Below are 19,240 nucleotides of genomic sequence, written 5' to 3'. Positions count from 1 at the left end.
CTCCTTCCCCTCCCATCAGAACGAACACGCAGGTGCCAAGTGCACCACCTCATTTCGGCTCCGCCAACAAGCTGAGCCGGACGGGATGCGCTCACCCGAGCCGTGAACAGGACCACAGGGGTTAGTGCTTTTCTCCAGGCCACGCACCTAGTAAGTGGCTGAGCCGGGGTCTGAACCCAGACCTGCCCTCCCCGACGAAGGCCTTCTCCCAGGACTCAGGTGTCCCGGCCTTCCCAGATCCCTCAGACTGTGCCAGCCTCCCACAGACACAGGGACGTGCCCCAGGGAGGGGAGAAGAGGGAGGGAAGCTGAAGGGAAGCCCATGGTTAGAGACCAGCTGTGGAGAGCTGTAACCTGTTTTATTAACATGGGAAATGCACAGCTAGGACTTCGGCCAGTTGACCTGTAGCCGATGAGCAAGCCCCACACTTAGCAGCTTCTCAGGGACCCTCTGAGGGGCTCTCCCTGCTGCCGGCAGGGAAGAGGGTGAGAGAGAGCAGCAGGGAGCCAGGTGCACATAGCTATTCCTCGAAGAAGGTCAAGGTGAAGTCCCCGGCATCATCTCCACACCACGGCTCCTCCAGCTGCTCTGGCTCTTTCCCAACATCTTCCAGGAACTGCTCCAGGTCCAGGTCACTGGAGGCGTCATCGTCAGGGGGGACACTTCCAGCCTCCTGAGGACACTTCCAGCCTTCGTTCCCGACCACGGGACAGGCCCCACGATGAGCTGATGGGGTCAGGTCCTTTGGTACCATTCTAGCTTCTTCGTCCTCAGACAAGCTGGTTACTGAGGCTTTGCTTTGAGGAGCTTTAAATTTTTTCTTAGGGCCTGGATGAAAAAGTGATGAAACTGAGAGTCCTATTAGGCCATTGTGAGATTTTACAAGTCAAACTCCTAAATTCCTATTTCCATAAAATTCTCTGGGAAAGAGGCCTGTTCTCAATAGAAAGAAAATGGGCTTTGGCGTTAGAAAGACCTGGATTCAAGCCATGGATCCAGACATATGCTAGTCATGAGTCTTGAGCAAATTTTAAACCCTGTGGGGCCTTAGTCCCCTTATCTCTAAAATGGCAACTGTCCAGCCATAGAGATATTGAAAGAATTAAAGGGAACCAGCAAGGAGTATCTACCTAGCTAGCTCACAGCAATACTCAACAAATGTCAGGTCCCGCCTCCTCACCATTGTCCTGTCCTTAGATCAAATCCATCAATAACCATTATGTTTCTACAGGGTGTGCTATACTCTCCAATCTGAGATGCCCAATTTTTTTTTAAGATTTTATTCCTTTGAAAGAGAGACAGACAGACAGAGAGAGCACAAGCAGGGAGAGGGAGAAGCAGACACCCTGCTGAGCTGAAGCTCACCCCACCCCCAGGACCTGAAGATCCTGGACCTGAAGCCCCAGGACCTGAGCCGAAGGCAGATGCTTAACTTCTGAATCACCCAGGCACCCCGAATTTTTGTTCTTTTTTTAAAAGTAGTGAGAAACTATAAAGTTGAGAAATGATCCAGGGAGGGGAGACACAGACTTGAACCTCATCTCCCATAGTTCTGCCCAGGTCCTGAGGCTTACCTGGCTGGTCAGGCTCCAATTTCCCATGCCCTTCTTTCCTTCCTATTACGGATACAGGAGGAGCTGCAGATTCACTTCCCAGAGATCTCTTCATCGTCTTCTTTTGCAGGGTCCCATCTCGTCCATCTGCTAGTCCTGCATCACCCCACCCCAATCATGAAGGATATTTGTTTATTTCCCTCCAAATGACAGCTCGGCAAGGGTCCATAGACTCCCCTCAGTCTCTGCCTGCGTCCTCTGCTCATTCTCAATCAAGGGAGTTCTCTCGATTCCCTCCTTTTCCCCAAATATTTCCCTCTCAATCTCTCTCTCTCCAACTGCCCCCCTTCTTTTTTGGTCCTAGACCTTCTTCACCTTGTGTTTTTTCTCATAGCCTCCTTCCTCCAGGAAGTCATCCTGCCTGGCTAAGAATTTAAGACATTCATTCCACCTTTAACCTAAGATTTTATAATCAGAACAGAGAAGTAAGGAGGCTACAGCTTCCCTGATGACACTAGCAAGAATCTTGACCATTTTTGCAGATTTTAGAGCTGGGACAGCCAGTAAGATCCAGTAACCTGCAGACCCCTCCCACTATCTGCTTCTGCTCTGCCTTAATGGTACCACGTACCTGTTCCGAGCTGGCTTGCTTACCTCTTGCCTTGGGTTTTTTGGTCTGAATTTTGGCTGGCTTGGGACTGGGCAAAGTTGGGTCCTAAGAATGGGAGAGAAAAATAAGAAAATACAAATGAAGTCATATAATTGTGTTTTTAATAAGGTGGGATGCTGTAGAAATGATGAATGGTTAGGGGAGTCTAATTGAGTTCTGTAGCTTGATACTGTTTAAATCAATGACAAATATAAAACTGTTCTCCTTTCCATTCTATTTGGTATTGGTCAGTACAAAGCTTTAAAGAGAAAGAAAGAAATTTAGGCCATGAACATGATAAAAAAAAAAAAAACTATTGAAAATCAAATCAATGACTAGACTCTTTAAGTGTTGATCACTTCATAGTACATATAGATTTCAAATTATAATGTTGTAACCCTGAAACCTATACAGTGTTATAGGCCAATTTTGCCTCAACAAAAAAATAATTAAAAGAGAAAGTAAAAAAAAAAAAACCCTCTTTCAGGACTTCCAGTTTCCAGTTCTATGTGTAAGAGGTTTAGAAGTCATCACTCTAACAACAAGTAAAAAAAACTGAACAGACTGAAAAATCAACAACTCTTTTTATTTTGATCAAAGAGAGAATGGGGTGCCTGGGTTTAGCTGTCTTTGGCTCAGGTCATCATTTCAGGGTCCTGGGATCAAGCCCCGCATCAGGCTCTTTGCTCAGCAGGGAGCTGCTTCCCCCTCTCTCTTTGCCTGCCTCTCTGCCTGCTTGTGCTGTCTCTGTCAAATAAAGAAATAAAATCTTTAAAAAAAAAAAAAGGGGGGAAGGACACAGGGCCACCAAACCGTTGTCATCAAGACCGAAGAGACAGAGAAGCAAATGCAGGAAGTCATACCTTACCAGGGCACAGACTCAGAAGCAGAAGAACCAGAACTTCTCACAAGAACCAGTTCCAGGGCAGAAAAACCGCAACAGTACTAAATAAATTGTTCAGTGCAGACAAGTACGGGAGTTAAAAAGCCGGTGTTGCATCGGGCTCTCTGCTCAGCAGGGAGCCTGCTTCCCTCTCACTCTCTCTGTCTGCCTCTCTGCCTACTTATGATCTCTCTCTGTCAAATAAATAAATAAAATCTTTTAAAAAAAAAAAAAACAAAAAAAAACAAAAAGCCGGTGTTGCCCAGTCTTACAGCGGCTTCCAGACCTTTGTGGGTTTGACCTCCAGGAGTCTGACCATGTTCTCACAGAAAATATCAGAGAAAAATCCCTTCATGCTTCCGGCACAAGGAAGAGCAAAGGCAACATTTTGAAATATAGGAGAGCACTCTATTCTTCTGAAAAAGGCCTGCTCTCAGGAAAAACTAGTTAACCACAGCCTAATCTACTGAGATATTATCAGAGACTGACTGTCCAGGGGGAAGAGAAATATTTAACCCCTGCCACTCTAGCCATCCTGTCCCACCTAATAGGGGGGAAACACTAAGAAATACTGCAAAGTTCACAGTCAAGAGCATGGGTTCATTTAAAGACATGAGATCTAGGCTTGCCTGGCTGGTTCAGTTAGAAGTAGATACAACTCTTGATCTCAGGGTTGTGAGTTCAAGCCCCACATTGAGTGTAGAGATTACTTAAATAAGTAAAATGTTTTTAAAAAGAAAAAAGACATGAGACGTAGTAGTAGGACCACAGAACACATCCCCTCCCCTGACCTTACCATCACACTACTAAAGGCATATTTAGGGATACCTGAGTAGCTCAGTTTGTTGGGCGTCTGACCCTTGATTTCAGCTTGGGTCATGATCTCAGGGTTGTGGGATCAAGCCCAACTCAGGCTTCACATTCAGCAGAGAATCTGCTTAAGATTCTCTCTCCCCCTGCCCCTACCCCCACTGGCGCTCTTCTCCTCCTCCCCCGCCAAAATAAATAAATAAATAAAGGCATATTTACAACCATTTCTTTTACCTGGTATATTGTGTCTGGCAATCAATAAAAACTGCAAGGTGCACCAAAAGGCAAAAAAAAAGGGGGGGGGCCTGTCTGGGTGGCTCAGTGGGTTAAGCCTCTGCCTTTGCCTCAGGTCATAATCTCAGGGTCCTGGGATTGAGCCCCGCATCAGGCTCTGCTCAGCGGGGAGCCTGCTTCCTCCTCTCTCTCTGCCTGCCTCTCTGCCTACTTGCAATCTCTCTATCTGTCAGATAAATAAATAAAATCTTTTTTAAAATCCCCACAATTTGCAGACAGAACAAATATCAAAACAGGACATGGCATGGAATTATCAGATTGGAATGAAATCAAAGATGATTAAAATGTAAAGGGCTCTAATGGATAAAGTAGCATGCAAGAACAGATGGGTGATGTAAGCAGAAGGATAAAAATCCTAATAAAGAATAGGAAGGAAGTGCTAGAGATCAAAAACACTGTAATAGATGAAGAAAATGCCTTTGGTGAGCTTATTAGTAGACTGAATTCCTGAGCTTGAGATTATCTCAACAGAAATCTTCAAAGCTGCCAAGCAAAGAAAACAAAGACTGAAAAGGAAAAAAAGAATATCATATCCAAGAATTGTGGGACAACTGTAAAATGTGTAATGTATACACAATGGGGATACCAGAAGGAGAAGGAAAAAAGAAAGAAACCCAAGAAATACTATAGACAATAATGACTGAGAAGTTTCTCAAATTAATGTCAGACACCAAACCACAGATTCAGGAAGCTTGGAGAACACCAAGAGGATAAATGCCAAACAGCCCCATGCAGGTGCGTTATTTTCAAACTATAGAAGATCAAAGATAAAGAAAAAGCCCTGTGGACTAAGGAGTATACTTGTTGTGATGAGCACTGGAGATGTATGAAGTGCTGAATCACTAGACTGTACACCTGAAACTAATATTACACTTTATGTTAACTACCTGGAATTTAATACCTTTTAAAAAAAGGAAAAAAAAAAAAAGAAAAAGTCTTGGAAGAAGCCAAAGGAAAAGAACACCTTACCTGATATGCTAAGGAAGGGGAGAAAATGGAATCCTATAAAATGCTCAGTTAAAGCTACTTGTGGGGTGGGGAGGGGCACGTGGGTGGCTCAGTCGGTTAAGCATCCAACTCTTGGTTTTGGCTTGGGTCATGATCTCAAGGTCATGAGATCAAGCCCCGAGTCGGGGTCCACCCTGAGCATGCACCCTGCTTAAGATTCTCTCTCTCTCTCTCTCCCTCTGCCCTTCCCTACCACTTACACACACACTGTCTCTCTCTCTAAAAACAAAACAGAAAACCATTTGCGGGTGCCTGCCTGGCTCAGCTGGTAGAACATGAGACTCCTGATCTTGGGGATTGTAAGTTCAAGACCCACATTGTGTGTAGAGATTAGTTAAAAAAAATCTTTTTTAAAAACCCAAACACGGGGCACCTGGGTGGCTCAGTGGGTTAAAGCCTCTGCCTTCAGCTCAGGTCATGATCCCAGAGTCCTGGGATCGAGCCCCGCATTGGGCTCTCTGCTCAGCGGGGAGCCTGCTTCCTCCTCTCTCTCTCTCTCTCTCTGCCTGCATCTCTGCCTACTTGTGATCTCTGTCTGTCAAATAAATAAATAAATATTTTTTTAAAAAATTTTAAAAAATAATAAAAAAAAAAAAAGCAAAAAACAAAACCCAAACACTTGGCTGGAAAAGAATAGAAAACAAAAATGGACACAGGTAGAATATCAGGAAGGATATAGTTGAACTCAACAACAGCACCAATCAACTGGACGTAACTGACATCTACAAATTACGTTGTTATATTCAACAACAGCAGAACACATACTCTTCTCAAGCTCACATGGAACATTCACCAAGACTGATCACATTCTGAGCCATAAAACAAAACTTAAACAAAATGTGACATACTTAAAAGAATAGAAATCATAGTGTCTGCTCCCAAACCACAACAGAGTTAAACTAGAAATTGGTAACAGAAAGATAACTAAAAAGTCCCCAAATAATAAAGATTTTAAAACACACTTCTAAGTAACACATAAGTTAAAGAAGAAATCACAAGAGAAATTTTGAAATACTGAACTAAATGAAATTTAATATATAAACTAAATGAAAAAGAAAACACTTTATTAAAATTTGTGAGATACAACAAAAGCAGTACTTAGAGGAAAGTTTAGCACTGAACACATACATTAGAAAAGAAGAAAGACCTAAAATCAGTAGTCTAAGTTTCAGCCTTGGGAAACTAGAAGACGAAGAGTAAGTTAAATCCAAAGTGAGCTGAAGAAAAGAAATAATAAGAATTGGAGCAGAAATTGATGAGGTTATGAGAACAGGAAATTTGTAGAGAAAAATCAATGAAACAAAAAAGTTGATTCTTTGAAAAGATCAATAAAACTGATAAGCCTCTAGTCAAACTAAGAAAAAGAGAGAGGAAACAAATTACTAATATTGGAAAATATACTACAGAGTCCATGAACATTAAAAGGATAATAAAAGAATACTACAAATAATTCTATGCAAACAAATTTGATAACCAAGAGGAAATGGAGCAATTCCTTAAAAGATATAATCTGTCTAAATTCACACAAGAAGAAACAGACAATCTGAATAGGTCTATATCTATTAACAAAATTGAATCAGTAACTAGTAGTCAACCTTCCAAGACAGAAAGCACCAGACCTATGGGCTCACTGTGAATTCCACCAAACGTTTAGGGAAGAAATTATGCCTATTCTCTATAACCTCTTTCAGAGAAAAGACGCAGACAATACTTCCTAATTCTATGAGGGCACCATTACCTGAAGACCAAACCCAAACAAAGACATTATAAGAAAACCACAGACCAATGTATCTCATGAAAAGAGATACAAAATCCTCAACAAAATATTACTAAATTAAATCCATCAATGTACAAACAGAAGTACATACCGTGAACAAATGGGATTTATTCAATGCATGTCTGACACATGAAAATCAATGAATGGGAGCGCCTGGGTGGCTCAGTGGGTTAAAGCCTCTGCCTTCGGCTCAGGTCTCGGAGTCCTGGAATCAAGCCCCCTGTAGGGCTCTCTGCTCAGCGTGGAGCTTGCTTCTCCCTTTCTCTCTGCCTGCCTCTCTGTCTACTTGTGATCTCTTTCTCTCTCTCTCTGTGTCAAATAAATAAATAAAATCTTTAAAAAAAAAACACCTAAAACTAATATCATACTTAATGCTGAGAAACTAGAAGACTTCCCCCTAAGATCAGGAACAAAGGAAGGATGTTCCCTCTCATCAATCCTTTTCAACATCATATTGGAAGTTCTAAGTAATGTAGTTAGACAAAAAGAAATTAAAAATATAGATATTGGTAGAAATACAGTTGACCCTTAAACAATGCAGGGGTTAGGGGTACTGACCCCTCACACAGTGGGAAATTTGTATATAACTTTTGACTCCCCCAAAACTTAACTACTAATAGCCTACTCTTGACTGGAAGCCTTACCAATAACACAGATGATTCACATGTATTTTGTACATTATATGTATTATATGCCGTATTCTCACAATAAAGGTGGAGAAAAGAAAATATTCAAATCATAAGGAAGAGAAATGCATTTACAATACTGCACTATATTTATGGGAGGAAAATCCACCTATAAGTGGACCCACATAGTTCAAACCTGTTCAAGGATCAATTGTAAAACTGTCTTTGTTTGCAGATAACATAATCACCAAATAGAAAAATCCAAGAGAATCAACAAAAACTCCAGAACTAACAAACATTAATAGTAGACTGCAGGTTCATATATAAAAGTCAATTACTTTCTTATATACGAGCAATGAACAAGTGGAATTTGATATTAAAAACACAATACCACTTATAGTAGTACCAAAAAGTTTAAATACTTAGGTATAATTTTAACAAAATATGGGCAAGATCTATATGAGTAAAATTACAAAAATTCTCATTAATAAAATCAAAGAATTAAATAGATATTCCATGTTTGTGGATTAGGAAAACTTGATTATTGTCAACAGTTAATGTTTCCCAGCTTGTTAGAGTCAATGCAATTCCAAACAAAATCCTAGCAAGTTATTTTGTAGGTATCAACAAACTGATTCTACAGTTATATGGAAAGGCAAAAGACCCAGAATAGCCAACACAATATTGAAGAAGGACAAAGCTGGAGGACTGACCCTAGCCAACTTTAAGACTTATTATAAAACGACAGTAACCAAGACAATGTAGAATTGGCAAAAAAAAAAAAAAAAAAAGGGTCAATGGGACAGAATAGAGGGCCCCAAAATAGAACCACATAAAAACAGTCGGCTGATCTTTGACAAGAGAGCAAAGGCAATGACAGTCTTTTCAACAAATATGCTTGAAAAACCGGACATCTCATGCAAAAAAATGAACCTAGACATAGACCTTACACCCTTCACAAAAAGTTACTCAAAATGTATTATAGATCTAATGTAAAAATGTAAAACTATAAAACTCCTGGAAAATAACATGAGAAAATGTAGATAACCTTGGGTATGGCAATGACTCTTTATATACAACACCAAAGGCATGATCCAAGAAAGAAACAATTAATAGACTAACCTCATTAAAATTAAAAACGTCTGTTCTGCAAAAGACAATATCAAGAGAATGAGAAAACCAGCCACCGACTGGGAGAAAATATTGGTGAAAGACACATTTGACTGAGGACTGTTATCTAAACACAAACAACTCATAAAACTCAACAATAAAGAAAATAACCCAATTAAATAAATGGACCAAACACTTTAGTGGGCATGTCACCAAAGAAGATATAGATATGGCCAATGAGAATAGGAAAAGATGCTCCAGATCACATGTCATCAGGGAAATGCAAATTAAAACAACAATGAGGGGCGCCTGGGTGGCTCAGTGGGTTAAAGCCTATGCCTCCAGCTCAGGTCATGATCCCAGGGTCCTGGTATGGAGCCCCACATCAGGCTCTCCGCTAGGCGGGGAGCTTCCCTCTCTCTCTCTGCCTACCTCTCTGCCTACTTGTGATCTTTCTCTCTGTCAAATAAATAAATAAAATCTTTAAAAATAAATAAATTAGAGGGGACACGTGGGGGGGAAAATTAAAAAAATAAAAATAAATGAATTAAAACAACCACTGCATACCTATTAGAATGAAATACCACTGCATACCTATTAGAATGGCTAACATCTGGAACACTGATAACACCAAATACTAGCAAGGATGTAAAACAACAAAAAATCTCTTTCAGGGGCACCTGGGTGGCTCAGTAGGTTGAGCCTCTGCCTTCCACTCAGGTCATGATCTCAGGGTCCTGGGATCGAGCCCCACATTGGGCTTTTTGCTCAGTGGGGAGCCTGCTTCCCCCCTCTCTCTCTGCCTGCCTCTCTGCCTACTTCTGATCTCTCTCTCAGTCAAATAAAAAAAAAAAATCTCATTCAGTGCTGATAGGAACGCAAAATGGTATAGCCACTTTGGAAGACAGTCTGTTCTCTTACAAAACTAAGCATCCTCTTGCATACAATCCAAGCAATCAAGCTCCTTGGTATTTACCCAAAGGAGCTGAAAACTTATGTTCTCACAAAAACCTGTATGCAGCTGTTCATAGCAGCTTTATTCATAATTGTCCAAATCTGGAAGCAACAAAGATGTCTTTCAGTAAGTGAATAGATAAATAAATATGGTACATCCAGAAAATGGAGAAATTCAGAGGGGAAAAAAAAGATACAAGCTATCCAACCATGAAAAGACACAAAGGAAACTTAAATGTATATTCCTCAGAAACCAGTCTGAAAAGGATATACATGCATGATTCCGACTATATGACGTTCTTGAGAGGGCAAAACTACTGAGACAATAAAAAGATCAGGCATTGTCAGGGGTTGCAGGGAGAGGGGTGAATAGGTAGAGCACACAGGATTTTTAGGGCTGTGAAAATATTCTGTATGATGCTACAGTGATGTACACATATTGTTCTATATTTGTCCAAATCCATAGAATATAACAACTCCAAGATTGAACCCTATTGTGAACAGTGGACTTTGGGTGATTACAATGTGCCAGTGTAGGTTCATCAACAAACAGACACACCACTCTGCTGGGAGTGTTGATAATGGGAAAGGCTATGCATGTGTGCAGACAGCAGGCATAGGGGAACTCCCTGTACTTTTCTCTCAATTTTGCTCTGAACCTAAAACCACTCTTTAAAAAAGTCTTTTTTTTTTTTTTAAAGATTTTATTTATTTATTATTTCACAGAGAGAGAGATCACAAGTAGGCAGAGAGGCAGGCAGAGAGAGAGAGGAGGAAGCAGGCTCCCCGCGGAGCAGAGAGCCCGATGCGGGGCTCGATCCCAGGACCCTGAGATCATGACCTGAGCCGAAGGCAGCGGCTTAATCCACTGAGCCACCCAGGCGCCCCTAAAAAAGTCTTTTTAAGTACTTCTTAAAAATCTGTATTTCAGGCTCGGCTGCCTGGATGGCTTAGTCGGTTAAAGCATCCAACTCTTGGTTTTGGCTGAAGTCACGATCTCAGGGTCATGAGATCAAGCCCTGCATTGGGTTCCCACTCAGCATGGGGTCTGCTTGGGATTCTCTCTCCCTCTCTTTCTGCCCCTCTGTCCCACACACACACAGTCTCTCTTTCTCTCAAATACAGAAATCTTTTTTAAAAATTTTTTAAATCTATATTTCATGTTTAAAAAAAGCATAAGGAGGCAAGTGAATGAATATTAAGCCACTTGAGATTAAGGGTCCACACAACGGAGGACAGAGAGTGAAGAGAGGCAAACTGCTATTCTCTGAAATGGCTCCAGGAAGAACCAAACCACTACATTAAGATCTGAGATGATAATCAAGAAATAAGTTCCTGGAAATGTGAGATATTAGAGAAAATAATTGAGGAAAGAGGAGAGTCTCTTTCCCCAAAGATCCCTAAGAGATAAGACCAGCTAGTGAGCGCCACCCTAAGGCAGGCACAGGATGGTTCCCTACTAAATAGAAACCCATGCCAACCAGACGTCCTATAGGAATCTCCTAAAAGCCATCCCCAAGATCAGTCTTACTTTTTTCTCTTCCTCCTCCTCCAACTCCTCCGCCTCCAACTCCGAATCTTCCTCTTCTTTCTCCAGGCAGGAATCTGGGCTGTTATCCCCAGAGAGCCTTAAGTCTAGAACAGGAATAGGAAGGAAAGGCTAAAGAATTGACCCAATAAATTAGATGATGAGTTAAAAGTGCTAATCCCAGAGAAGCAGTCTTCTAACTCTGCCTTTCACGTCCCAGTGGTCTTTTCTCCATAAAACACGGCCCTAGAGTATCACGGCTCCACCTTTTCCAAAGTCCCACCACTTTTCAACATGCACCCTCCCTCCCCACCCTCTTTTTCCCTCCATTCCTCTCTTCACCCATCCCTCTATCCATCCATCCACCCTGGACACTCGGTCAATGGCATTCATGGATAGCCTCCTATTAGAGAATCCAGAACTAGGTGGATGACATTGGATACAAAATAAAGGTTCCGTTGCTGCCCTCATGAAGGACTTCTCTCTCTATGTCCTCTCCTTACCTCCCTCTCTAGTCCTCATCCTCCTACTGATCCTACCTTTTCCTTCCCCACTACTGTCAGATCCATTATATCGGCTCCGGAAACCGAACAAATTAACCCGTTCCTGAGGGAATCAAGAAACAAAAGCATCAACCACTATCTCCCGGGGATAATTTTTGCCCTCTGCCTTTACGACTTTAGTTATGGACTTTATATTCGTATTCTATACCATTTTTACTTGAAATTTTGTGTTCTATTTATCTCAATTTCTTTGAAGATCGATGATTAAATACATTATAATACATTATAATATTATCTTTACATTTTTATATTATGTTATATAGTTATATGCTGTATTATTATAACCTCTTTTTTCCACTTTTTAAAATAATTCAGTCTGTCATTCTCCACCACACCCCCAAAGGCATAATTTGAGGATAAGCATTGACCCTGCATAAAAGAGAGGTTAAGACACATTCGTCTGAAATCTAAAGTTAAACAGGGAGGTAGGAAGCCTCCTACGATAAAATGTCTCTGTGGGATGAGAGAGGATCTGATTTGTCCAAGGGTAGGGGAAAGAATAAGTGATTTAAGGAGTCAAGGGAATCTGACCTGGGAAGCAAAGACTAATTCTAAGACTAAGACTGGATGATGGGGAAAGACAAGCCACTTTTCTGTAGTACAGAGTATATGGTTTGCTTTGTGTCCCAAGTCCCCAAGTGGAGCAGGTGTGTGGTCTGAACACTCTCCCACCTGAATACAGATCTGTTCTGCCTCTTGAGCCATCGTCAGGGCTGCTCCCAGCTTCTGGTTGCAGTCCTTGTTCCTGCACTTTTTCTGAAATGAAGATTAAAGTCAACGATGAATCTTAAAGAAGTGACTCCAACATACTGCTACTCACCACACAGGATCTTTAAATACATTTATTTCCAGTTCCTGGTATTAATACGATACTCCTATTCTTAATATTTTGAGCTTAGAGACATAACCCCCCTTTATTTCCCCATAACAAACCTGTTATCAATTGATAGCAATACAGTCAACCAATATTTTAGTGTCCTCTCCACAGTAAATCCCATGTACACTTGGAGAGGCAAGATGAAAGGAGCTCAAGTGATTCCACTGTTAAGCTTCTCACAAACTTCTTCAAATCCAGATGCTTGGTTTAATACTGCCTGATATTTGAAGGCCCCCAGAGCTGCCGGACCTCTGCTCATTTCTAAGGCTGGTTGAAACCAAAGAGCTTATAGGCAGGAAACATTATTTAGTTCATTCATTGGTTCTCAACCAGAGGAGGTTTTTGCCTCCCAGAAGACATTTGGTGATGTCTAGAGACAATTTTTTTTGGTGGTCACAACTGAGGCCAGGGGCAGGAGCACCCCTTGGCTAGATGCCAGAAGAGCCCAGGGATGCTGTTAAACATCTAAAATATATAAGACAGGCCTCCACAACAAAGAATTATCAGGCCTCAAATGTCAATGGTACCAAGACTGAGAAACCCTGAGTTGATATGTGTTCTCATTTCCGCCACACCTGACTGGACTAAACTGTAGAAAACTGTCCTCTTCAGGAAGACTCCCTGCCTGCAGGCAAGGAAGGAGACTAAGAAAAATCATTATCCTGTTGCAAGCCTGGTAGAAAGAAGAGTCCTTCATGCATCACTTCAACCTTGCACACTTGATCAGACATGGGACCTTCTCCCAACACAGCTTCCCCTGGGAAAAAATCAGGTTAAATAAAGGACAGATTTAGTTTTCAGGTTCCCTGTATTACCTCCAAGGGTTGCTTACCATTCCGGCTAGCTCCAGGGAGAGCTCCTGGAAGTTCTTCAGCATGTTGACTGGGATCCAGGCACGAGAGACTGTTTCTCCAAAAAATGTCACGTGGTATTTAGACTGAAATAAAAAATGGTTTTCTTATGGCCTCTAGTCCTTCTCCTTGCTTTGGGCCTCTAGCCAGAAAAGGCGGTGGAAGAACTGAGGATTCATAAAAGGAAGGAGGTGCTGGTCCTCATCTGATGCCATAAACCTGACCCAACTCGTCCACCTCAGTCTGCTGCTTCCAGCCTGACCTCAGAAATCCTAAGCAAAGCACATTTATCAGAACCATAAATGTCCTAGTAATGGTTAGATATTTATTTTTTATAAAGATTTTTATTTATTTGACAGAGATAGACACAGCGAGAGAGAGAACACAAGCAGGGGGAGTAGGTGAGGGAGAAGCAGGCTCCCCGCTGAACAGGGAGGCTGATGCGGGGCTCGATCCCAGGGCCCTGGGATCATGACCTGAGCCAAAGGCAGACACTTAACGACTGAGCTCCCCAGGCACCCTAATGGTTAAATATTTAATTAGATACAAGTTTATTTCTATATGTGGGTAGTTATTTCTGTCTTTGTCATTCTAGGTAAGTGTCTGTTTCTGCTGATATCTGCAGAATCTGTATGTCTAACTCTGTACACCGGTTAGGACGGATTTGCTCATTACTCTGGCCTGAGCCAGGAAAACTCACCGGCAGGGAATCAAGATGAGAAGCAAAAAGAAAATATTCCCCCAGGTCAGGATCAGATTCTACCATGCCTGGCCACCTGGAGAAGACACTCAGGTTTAGGAACAGAAGAGGAAGGGTTTAGAAGAACACAACACAAACTCAACAATACATATGTACAGAAAGGGGAAATAGGTTTTGCAAAAAAAAAGAAAGAAAGAAAGAAAGAAAGGAAAAAGGATCTCAAAGATGGACATCTCCCCCTTGTGGATCTCCCTGAGTAGTCTACCAAATGACTAAAGTGACCTCTATCAGTATACAAAGAAGGTCAAATTCTTCCTAGTAAGAATAGGCCTTCCATCAACCCTGAGAAAAAAACCTTCTGATTAGGGACATCTCTAAAGAAGAAACTCTCCTACCCTTCTTCATTCTCTCTACTTTATATACCTGTCATATCTCAATGTTTAAACAATGACTTAAAGCCACCTTCCTTTTTCTACCCACTCAGGGTAGATTTCGTAGACTTTTTTTCCAGGGAGATACCACCTCCACTGTGAAACCTCTAGAAAATGCATTCTTTCAAACCGACCAGGGCTTCGTACTTTCTCTCTTCCTTCATCCCATGTTCTTTCTAAGGCAGGTATCATCTGCATTATAAGTGCTCTCCATTTCCTTCCCTCTCTGCTTGAATCTACCACTTTCAAGTTCATGAAGGGTGCTCTGACTATGCCATGGTGCCCTACCAAGGGTAACCATATTGCTTGGCCCAGATGATGGATCCTGGGATGTAGGAGGCATAGGCCACATCACTTTCACGCCCTGTCCAGGACTCCTCCGGGATGTCACAGCGATTATACCTCGAGTCTGGCAAAAGAGAGAAGGAATGAAGGGAAGGAAAAAAAACCCATCAGGGAAAAATCTGGGTGGGTAGGAGAGAGGACAAGAATATGCAGCAGGTGGGAATCAAAAGGGCATCTGGGAGACGGGCATGGTGGGACACAGGCATGGAGGAAGAACAAAGACCCCTGGAGGAAAGGCAACTACAGCTAGAGGAGGAGGGCTGCCTCCTTGTACTTTAAAGAGATTCCAAACTTCTGCCTATATCCCATATTATCTGACCCTGCTTCCATCTACATAACATCATGACACTCATTTCTCTGAGACTCCGTTATCTCGTCTGTAAGAATAATTGGGCTGGGCTAGATCATCATCATCTCTTCCAAGTGGTTTCAAACATTCTCTCTCACCTGCTTTCCCCCCATGTGCCCCATATTCCTTCTGTTCCACCAACCCAATACAACAGTCTAATCAAGACCAATCAGGTCAGATTAATACTGCAGAATGGGGAATTCACTCAGAAACTACGTTTAGATCCCAGGCCCTTCCCACAACATAACTCTACAGGGTGTCTGCTTCTAGCCCATTATGCCAAATTCATCTTGATATGACAGGATGACCCCTTCCTCTCTCCCAAACACTACAGAGACCCCTGGAATTATAACTACATCTATGACATCTTTAGTCTAAGGGATACATACAGAGAAAGGGGAAGAATCATTAAAAACTAAAAAGAAGAAAAAAATCTCCAGTCCTTTCTACCTGTATTCTGGTCACAGGACCAATTATCTGGAAGCACTGAGGGGTCAACGTTCCCACAAAGCCGCCTCCACTTTTCACAGTTTGGGGAGGAACACTGGACCCAGACAAGACATTGACCTGCGAGGAAAAAAAAAATGAAATGAAACAAAGATATGCCCTTCCTTCTTCAGTCCAACTAAAATCAATATACCTCCTTCAAAATCATGTGGCCTTAGGAATCTACTAGTCTAATCCCAGATTTATAAGTGGGAAAACTAAGCTCAGAGAAGATAATTGACTTGCTGAAGATCAGTCTAAATTGGTGGCAGAGCGAAATTCGGGCCCCTGATCTCACACATCTATCTTTCTCCTGTGCCAAACTATTAATCTCTCCTCCCACCAAGGAGAAAAGGAGCATTTTCTGTATTGACGGTTCTTGAAATTTTGGCCAACATCTTTCTGGCTAGTGCCTCATTCTCTGCTGGCCTGTCACTACTGGAAAGTTCTTTTTGGGTTTTTTTTTAAGATTGTTATTTATTTATTTGACAGAGAGAGACCACAAGTAGGCAGAGAGGCAGGCAGAGAGAGAGGGAGAAGTAGGCCCCCCTCTGAGCAGAGAGCCCAATGCGGGACTCGATCCCAGGACCCTGAGATCATGACCTGAGCCGAAGGCAGAGGCTTAACCCACTGAGCCACCCAGGCGCCCCTGGAAAGTTCTTTTGAAGGGCTAACCAGCATCTCTTTTGTGTACAACATCCAGAGTTCCTATCTGAATCCCAGCTGATTTATCCATTACCAAATCACCAAGTTGTAGTCTTTGGGACCAACAGCCATGAGTTTAACCCCTTCCAAAACACAGAGATAAGCCTACCAACTCAACCAACTATTTACTTCAGGCCTTGCTCAGAGACCAAGCATTCCTTTCATCCATTAACTTCCAAACCCTTATCCCCAGTTTTCTTTATCCCAACATCTACTAAGTTGACTCAATGCCCCTCAAAGGCTCTCCTCTCTCCATCCTAAATTCCTCCACTATGTTCTCTGGAATTCTAGACAAGAGCAACAAAAAGTCCACATATCTTCAACTTCTTCTCTGAACATCCATCTCCTTTTTGAAACCTGGTGATGCACTAATGACAATACCCCTACCCAACCCCACCCCACCCACAGGCCTCAAAGTGGAGTCTGTTCCCTCTCTCACACCCCAGGCCAGAAAGTGGGGTCAGCATCATCCTTACTCATCACCACTTCCAGACCATTACTATCCTCCTTCCTTAAAAAAAACCCTTCCTTCCTTGAGATCCATGTCATGGGATTACACTTCCCTCTCATCCCCATTGAAAAGACGCTGGCACCTGGTTTAGCCTTCTCCTCCTCTCCACCTCCTGCCCTCATTCCAGATGACTACTGTTCTCACAGGGGTACCTCGAAGAAGCATCCCATTCTCTGAGTTCCTTGACCATTTCCTCCATGCCACCTCAGTAATGCACTTCCATGATGCACTCCCCTCCTGCATGCCCCACTCTGTCATCTGTAGTGACCTCACACACCCCGGAACCACTTATCCAAGCATCCCTGCCTGATAAAAATGCCCCATCTTTCCACCTCACTTGCACAAAGACCACTAAGGAACTTTCATTTTATCTAGATCACCAATCCACTGGTCCCTAGTTTCTACCCAATCTAGTAGCGACCTCCTTTCTTCACCATACTTACTCAGGTTTGTCTCCTGAGTAGGCATCTTCAACTCCCTTGCCCTCTGTCCTTCTTCCCACCCAGCTGGCCAAACACAACCCTGAGTGAACACATTCTATCTTTCCTTTGCCTACATTCATTCAACTGAGCATTGCTAGAGAAATGTCACATAACCAGGCACATGGGTCTACACCATACCATCACAATTAATATTATCAACCAATAAGTTTCTCCAGTAAGTTCACTTGCCCACTGTCAAGTTTTACCTTCCATGTCTGAGCATAAGGGATGCCCTCATCAGCCCTCAGAGAAACAGCTGACTTACATTTGGGTCCTTTCAAAGTAGCTCATACTATGTATCACATTCTGAATTATTTTATTTTGAAGAAAAAAGTACTGGTTGGGAATGATACATTAGTCTGAAAAGACAGATGCAGAGCCTGGAACACACACGTGTGTGTGGCACCAGAGCAGCCACCGTGGGCCTCTGAGACCCACGCCTCCACTGCTGCTGGTAGGCGAGGCCTGCAGTGAGTGGCTGGCAGCCAGGTCACTTGGGGTCTCCCTTCTTCCATGATGAACTCCTGGGCAGCCCATGGCTGCCACCACCCCCATCCCATGATAGAACACCCAGCCCAAACAGATCTTTACCTTCTGTCTCAGCAACCCAAGAGAGTTGAACAAGGACCGAGACAGAAAGACTATGATTTGGAGTTAGAGGCGAATACTGCTGGGCAATTAATTCACATAGAGCCCCTGTGGACCTCGCTCCGGCACAGACCTCCTGTGAAGGTGCCCATCAAGCCAGCCCTACCTCTGGGCTGATGGACATGATGTCAAGACTCTGGCCCAGCTGGTCCAGGTATGCTGGAACCTTCTGTACTGGCTTCCTACCAGGGTTTTCTTCTGGTCACTATGCGCTGGCATCTTGAGTCTTTGATATGATAATATACAATCTGAAAACTTTGTATACATAAAAACAGAACAATACCATCCAAAAAAGCCAAACCAAAACAAAACAAAACGAGCTGCCAATAATAGTTTTTTTTATGTTTACAGAGGAGAACTAGCAAGACTAGAAAAAAGAAGGGAAGAAGAGGCCAGGGACCATAAAAATAAACACAGATCAATAAAATAAATGGTTGGTGTGAAAATAATGAATACTCATGAGCAAATGAATTGAGGAAAAGTCACCCTAATGATGTAGAATTAGGTATTTATTGGCTTGGGATAAAATTTCCAATGACAGCAACACTTAGTTCTTTCAAGTTTCCTTTCAAACAACTTTGAAGAGAGGATGATGTGCTCCAGAAGGCTGAGGCTCACGACACAGCTCTATGATAATGTAGACTCACAGACACCCTAAGAGCATTTCAGTGTACACCCATTTCCTTGGGTTCTGTGATCCCTCCTCCTTCCATTTCGCCCTCACCCCCTTTCTGGCAGCTCCCTCCTCCTTCTCCACTCAGTCTCCAAATGTTGGGGTTCCAAAGCCCAGTCATGAGCCTTCACTCCTATGCTACACTTTCTCCTAAGACAAGCTCACCCATTCCTACAGGTTTGAGACCCATCTCCACACCTGACCATACACAGATGTATAACACTTCCGACTTTTGTTCTGAGCTCCAGATTCCCACAGCCACCTTGATCTTTGACATCACCATTTGGACGTCTCACAAAGATCTCAAACCTAACAGGCCCAAACCCAAATGCTTGATCTTATCCCATAAATGTGTACTTCCTCCACTTTTCCCCACCTTCTCTCACGTAACTGCTCAAGCCAGAAACCAATCATCTTTAACATACT

At 42.6% G+C, this 19,240-nt stretch overlaps 1 protein-coding gene across 1 annotated transcript in view; it reads right to left on the bottom strand.

Moving 5' to 3' along the window:
- Positions 1 to 119: 119 nt before the first annotated feature.
- The window catches only part of ZCWPW1 (zinc finger CW-type and PWWP domain containing 1), a 32,631-nt gene continuing 13,510 nt past the window's right edge, over positions 120 to 19,240 (bottom strand). Inside the window, exons 9-18 of the mRNA XM_045993903.1 lie at positions 15,760 to 15,876; positions 14,904 to 15,024; positions 14,185 to 14,260; positions 13,466 to 13,570; positions 12,429 to 12,512; positions 11,733 to 11,799; positions 11,197 to 11,300; positions 2,209 to 2,269; positions 1,576 to 1,710; positions 120 to 829 (exon numbers count right to left, since the gene is read on the bottom strand). Coding sequence (XP_045849859.1) covers positions 522 to 829; positions 1,576 to 1,710; positions 2,209 to 2,269; positions 11,197 to 11,300; positions 11,733 to 11,799; positions 12,429 to 12,512; positions 13,466 to 13,570; positions 14,185 to 14,260; positions 14,904 to 15,024; positions 15,760 to 15,876 — 1,178 coding nt within the window. The 3' untranslated portion in view covers positions 120 to 521. The remainder of the gene's footprint in view (positions 830 to 1,575; positions 1,711 to 2,208; positions 2,270 to 11,196; positions 11,301 to 11,732; positions 11,800 to 12,428; positions 12,513 to 13,465; positions 13,571 to 14,184; positions 14,261 to 14,903; positions 15,025 to 15,759; positions 15,877 to 19,240) is intronic.

This window comes from Meles meles, chromosome 21 (assembly GCF_922984935.1).
Source record: "Meles meles chromosome 21, mMelMel3.1 paternal haplotype, whole genome shotgun sequence".
Classification (NCBI taxonomy): Eukaryota; Metazoa; Chordata; class Mammalia; order Carnivora; family Mustelidae; genus Meles; species Meles meles.
Note: the sequence above shows the minus strand (reverse complement) of the source record. Positions and strands in the feature narration are given on the sequence as shown.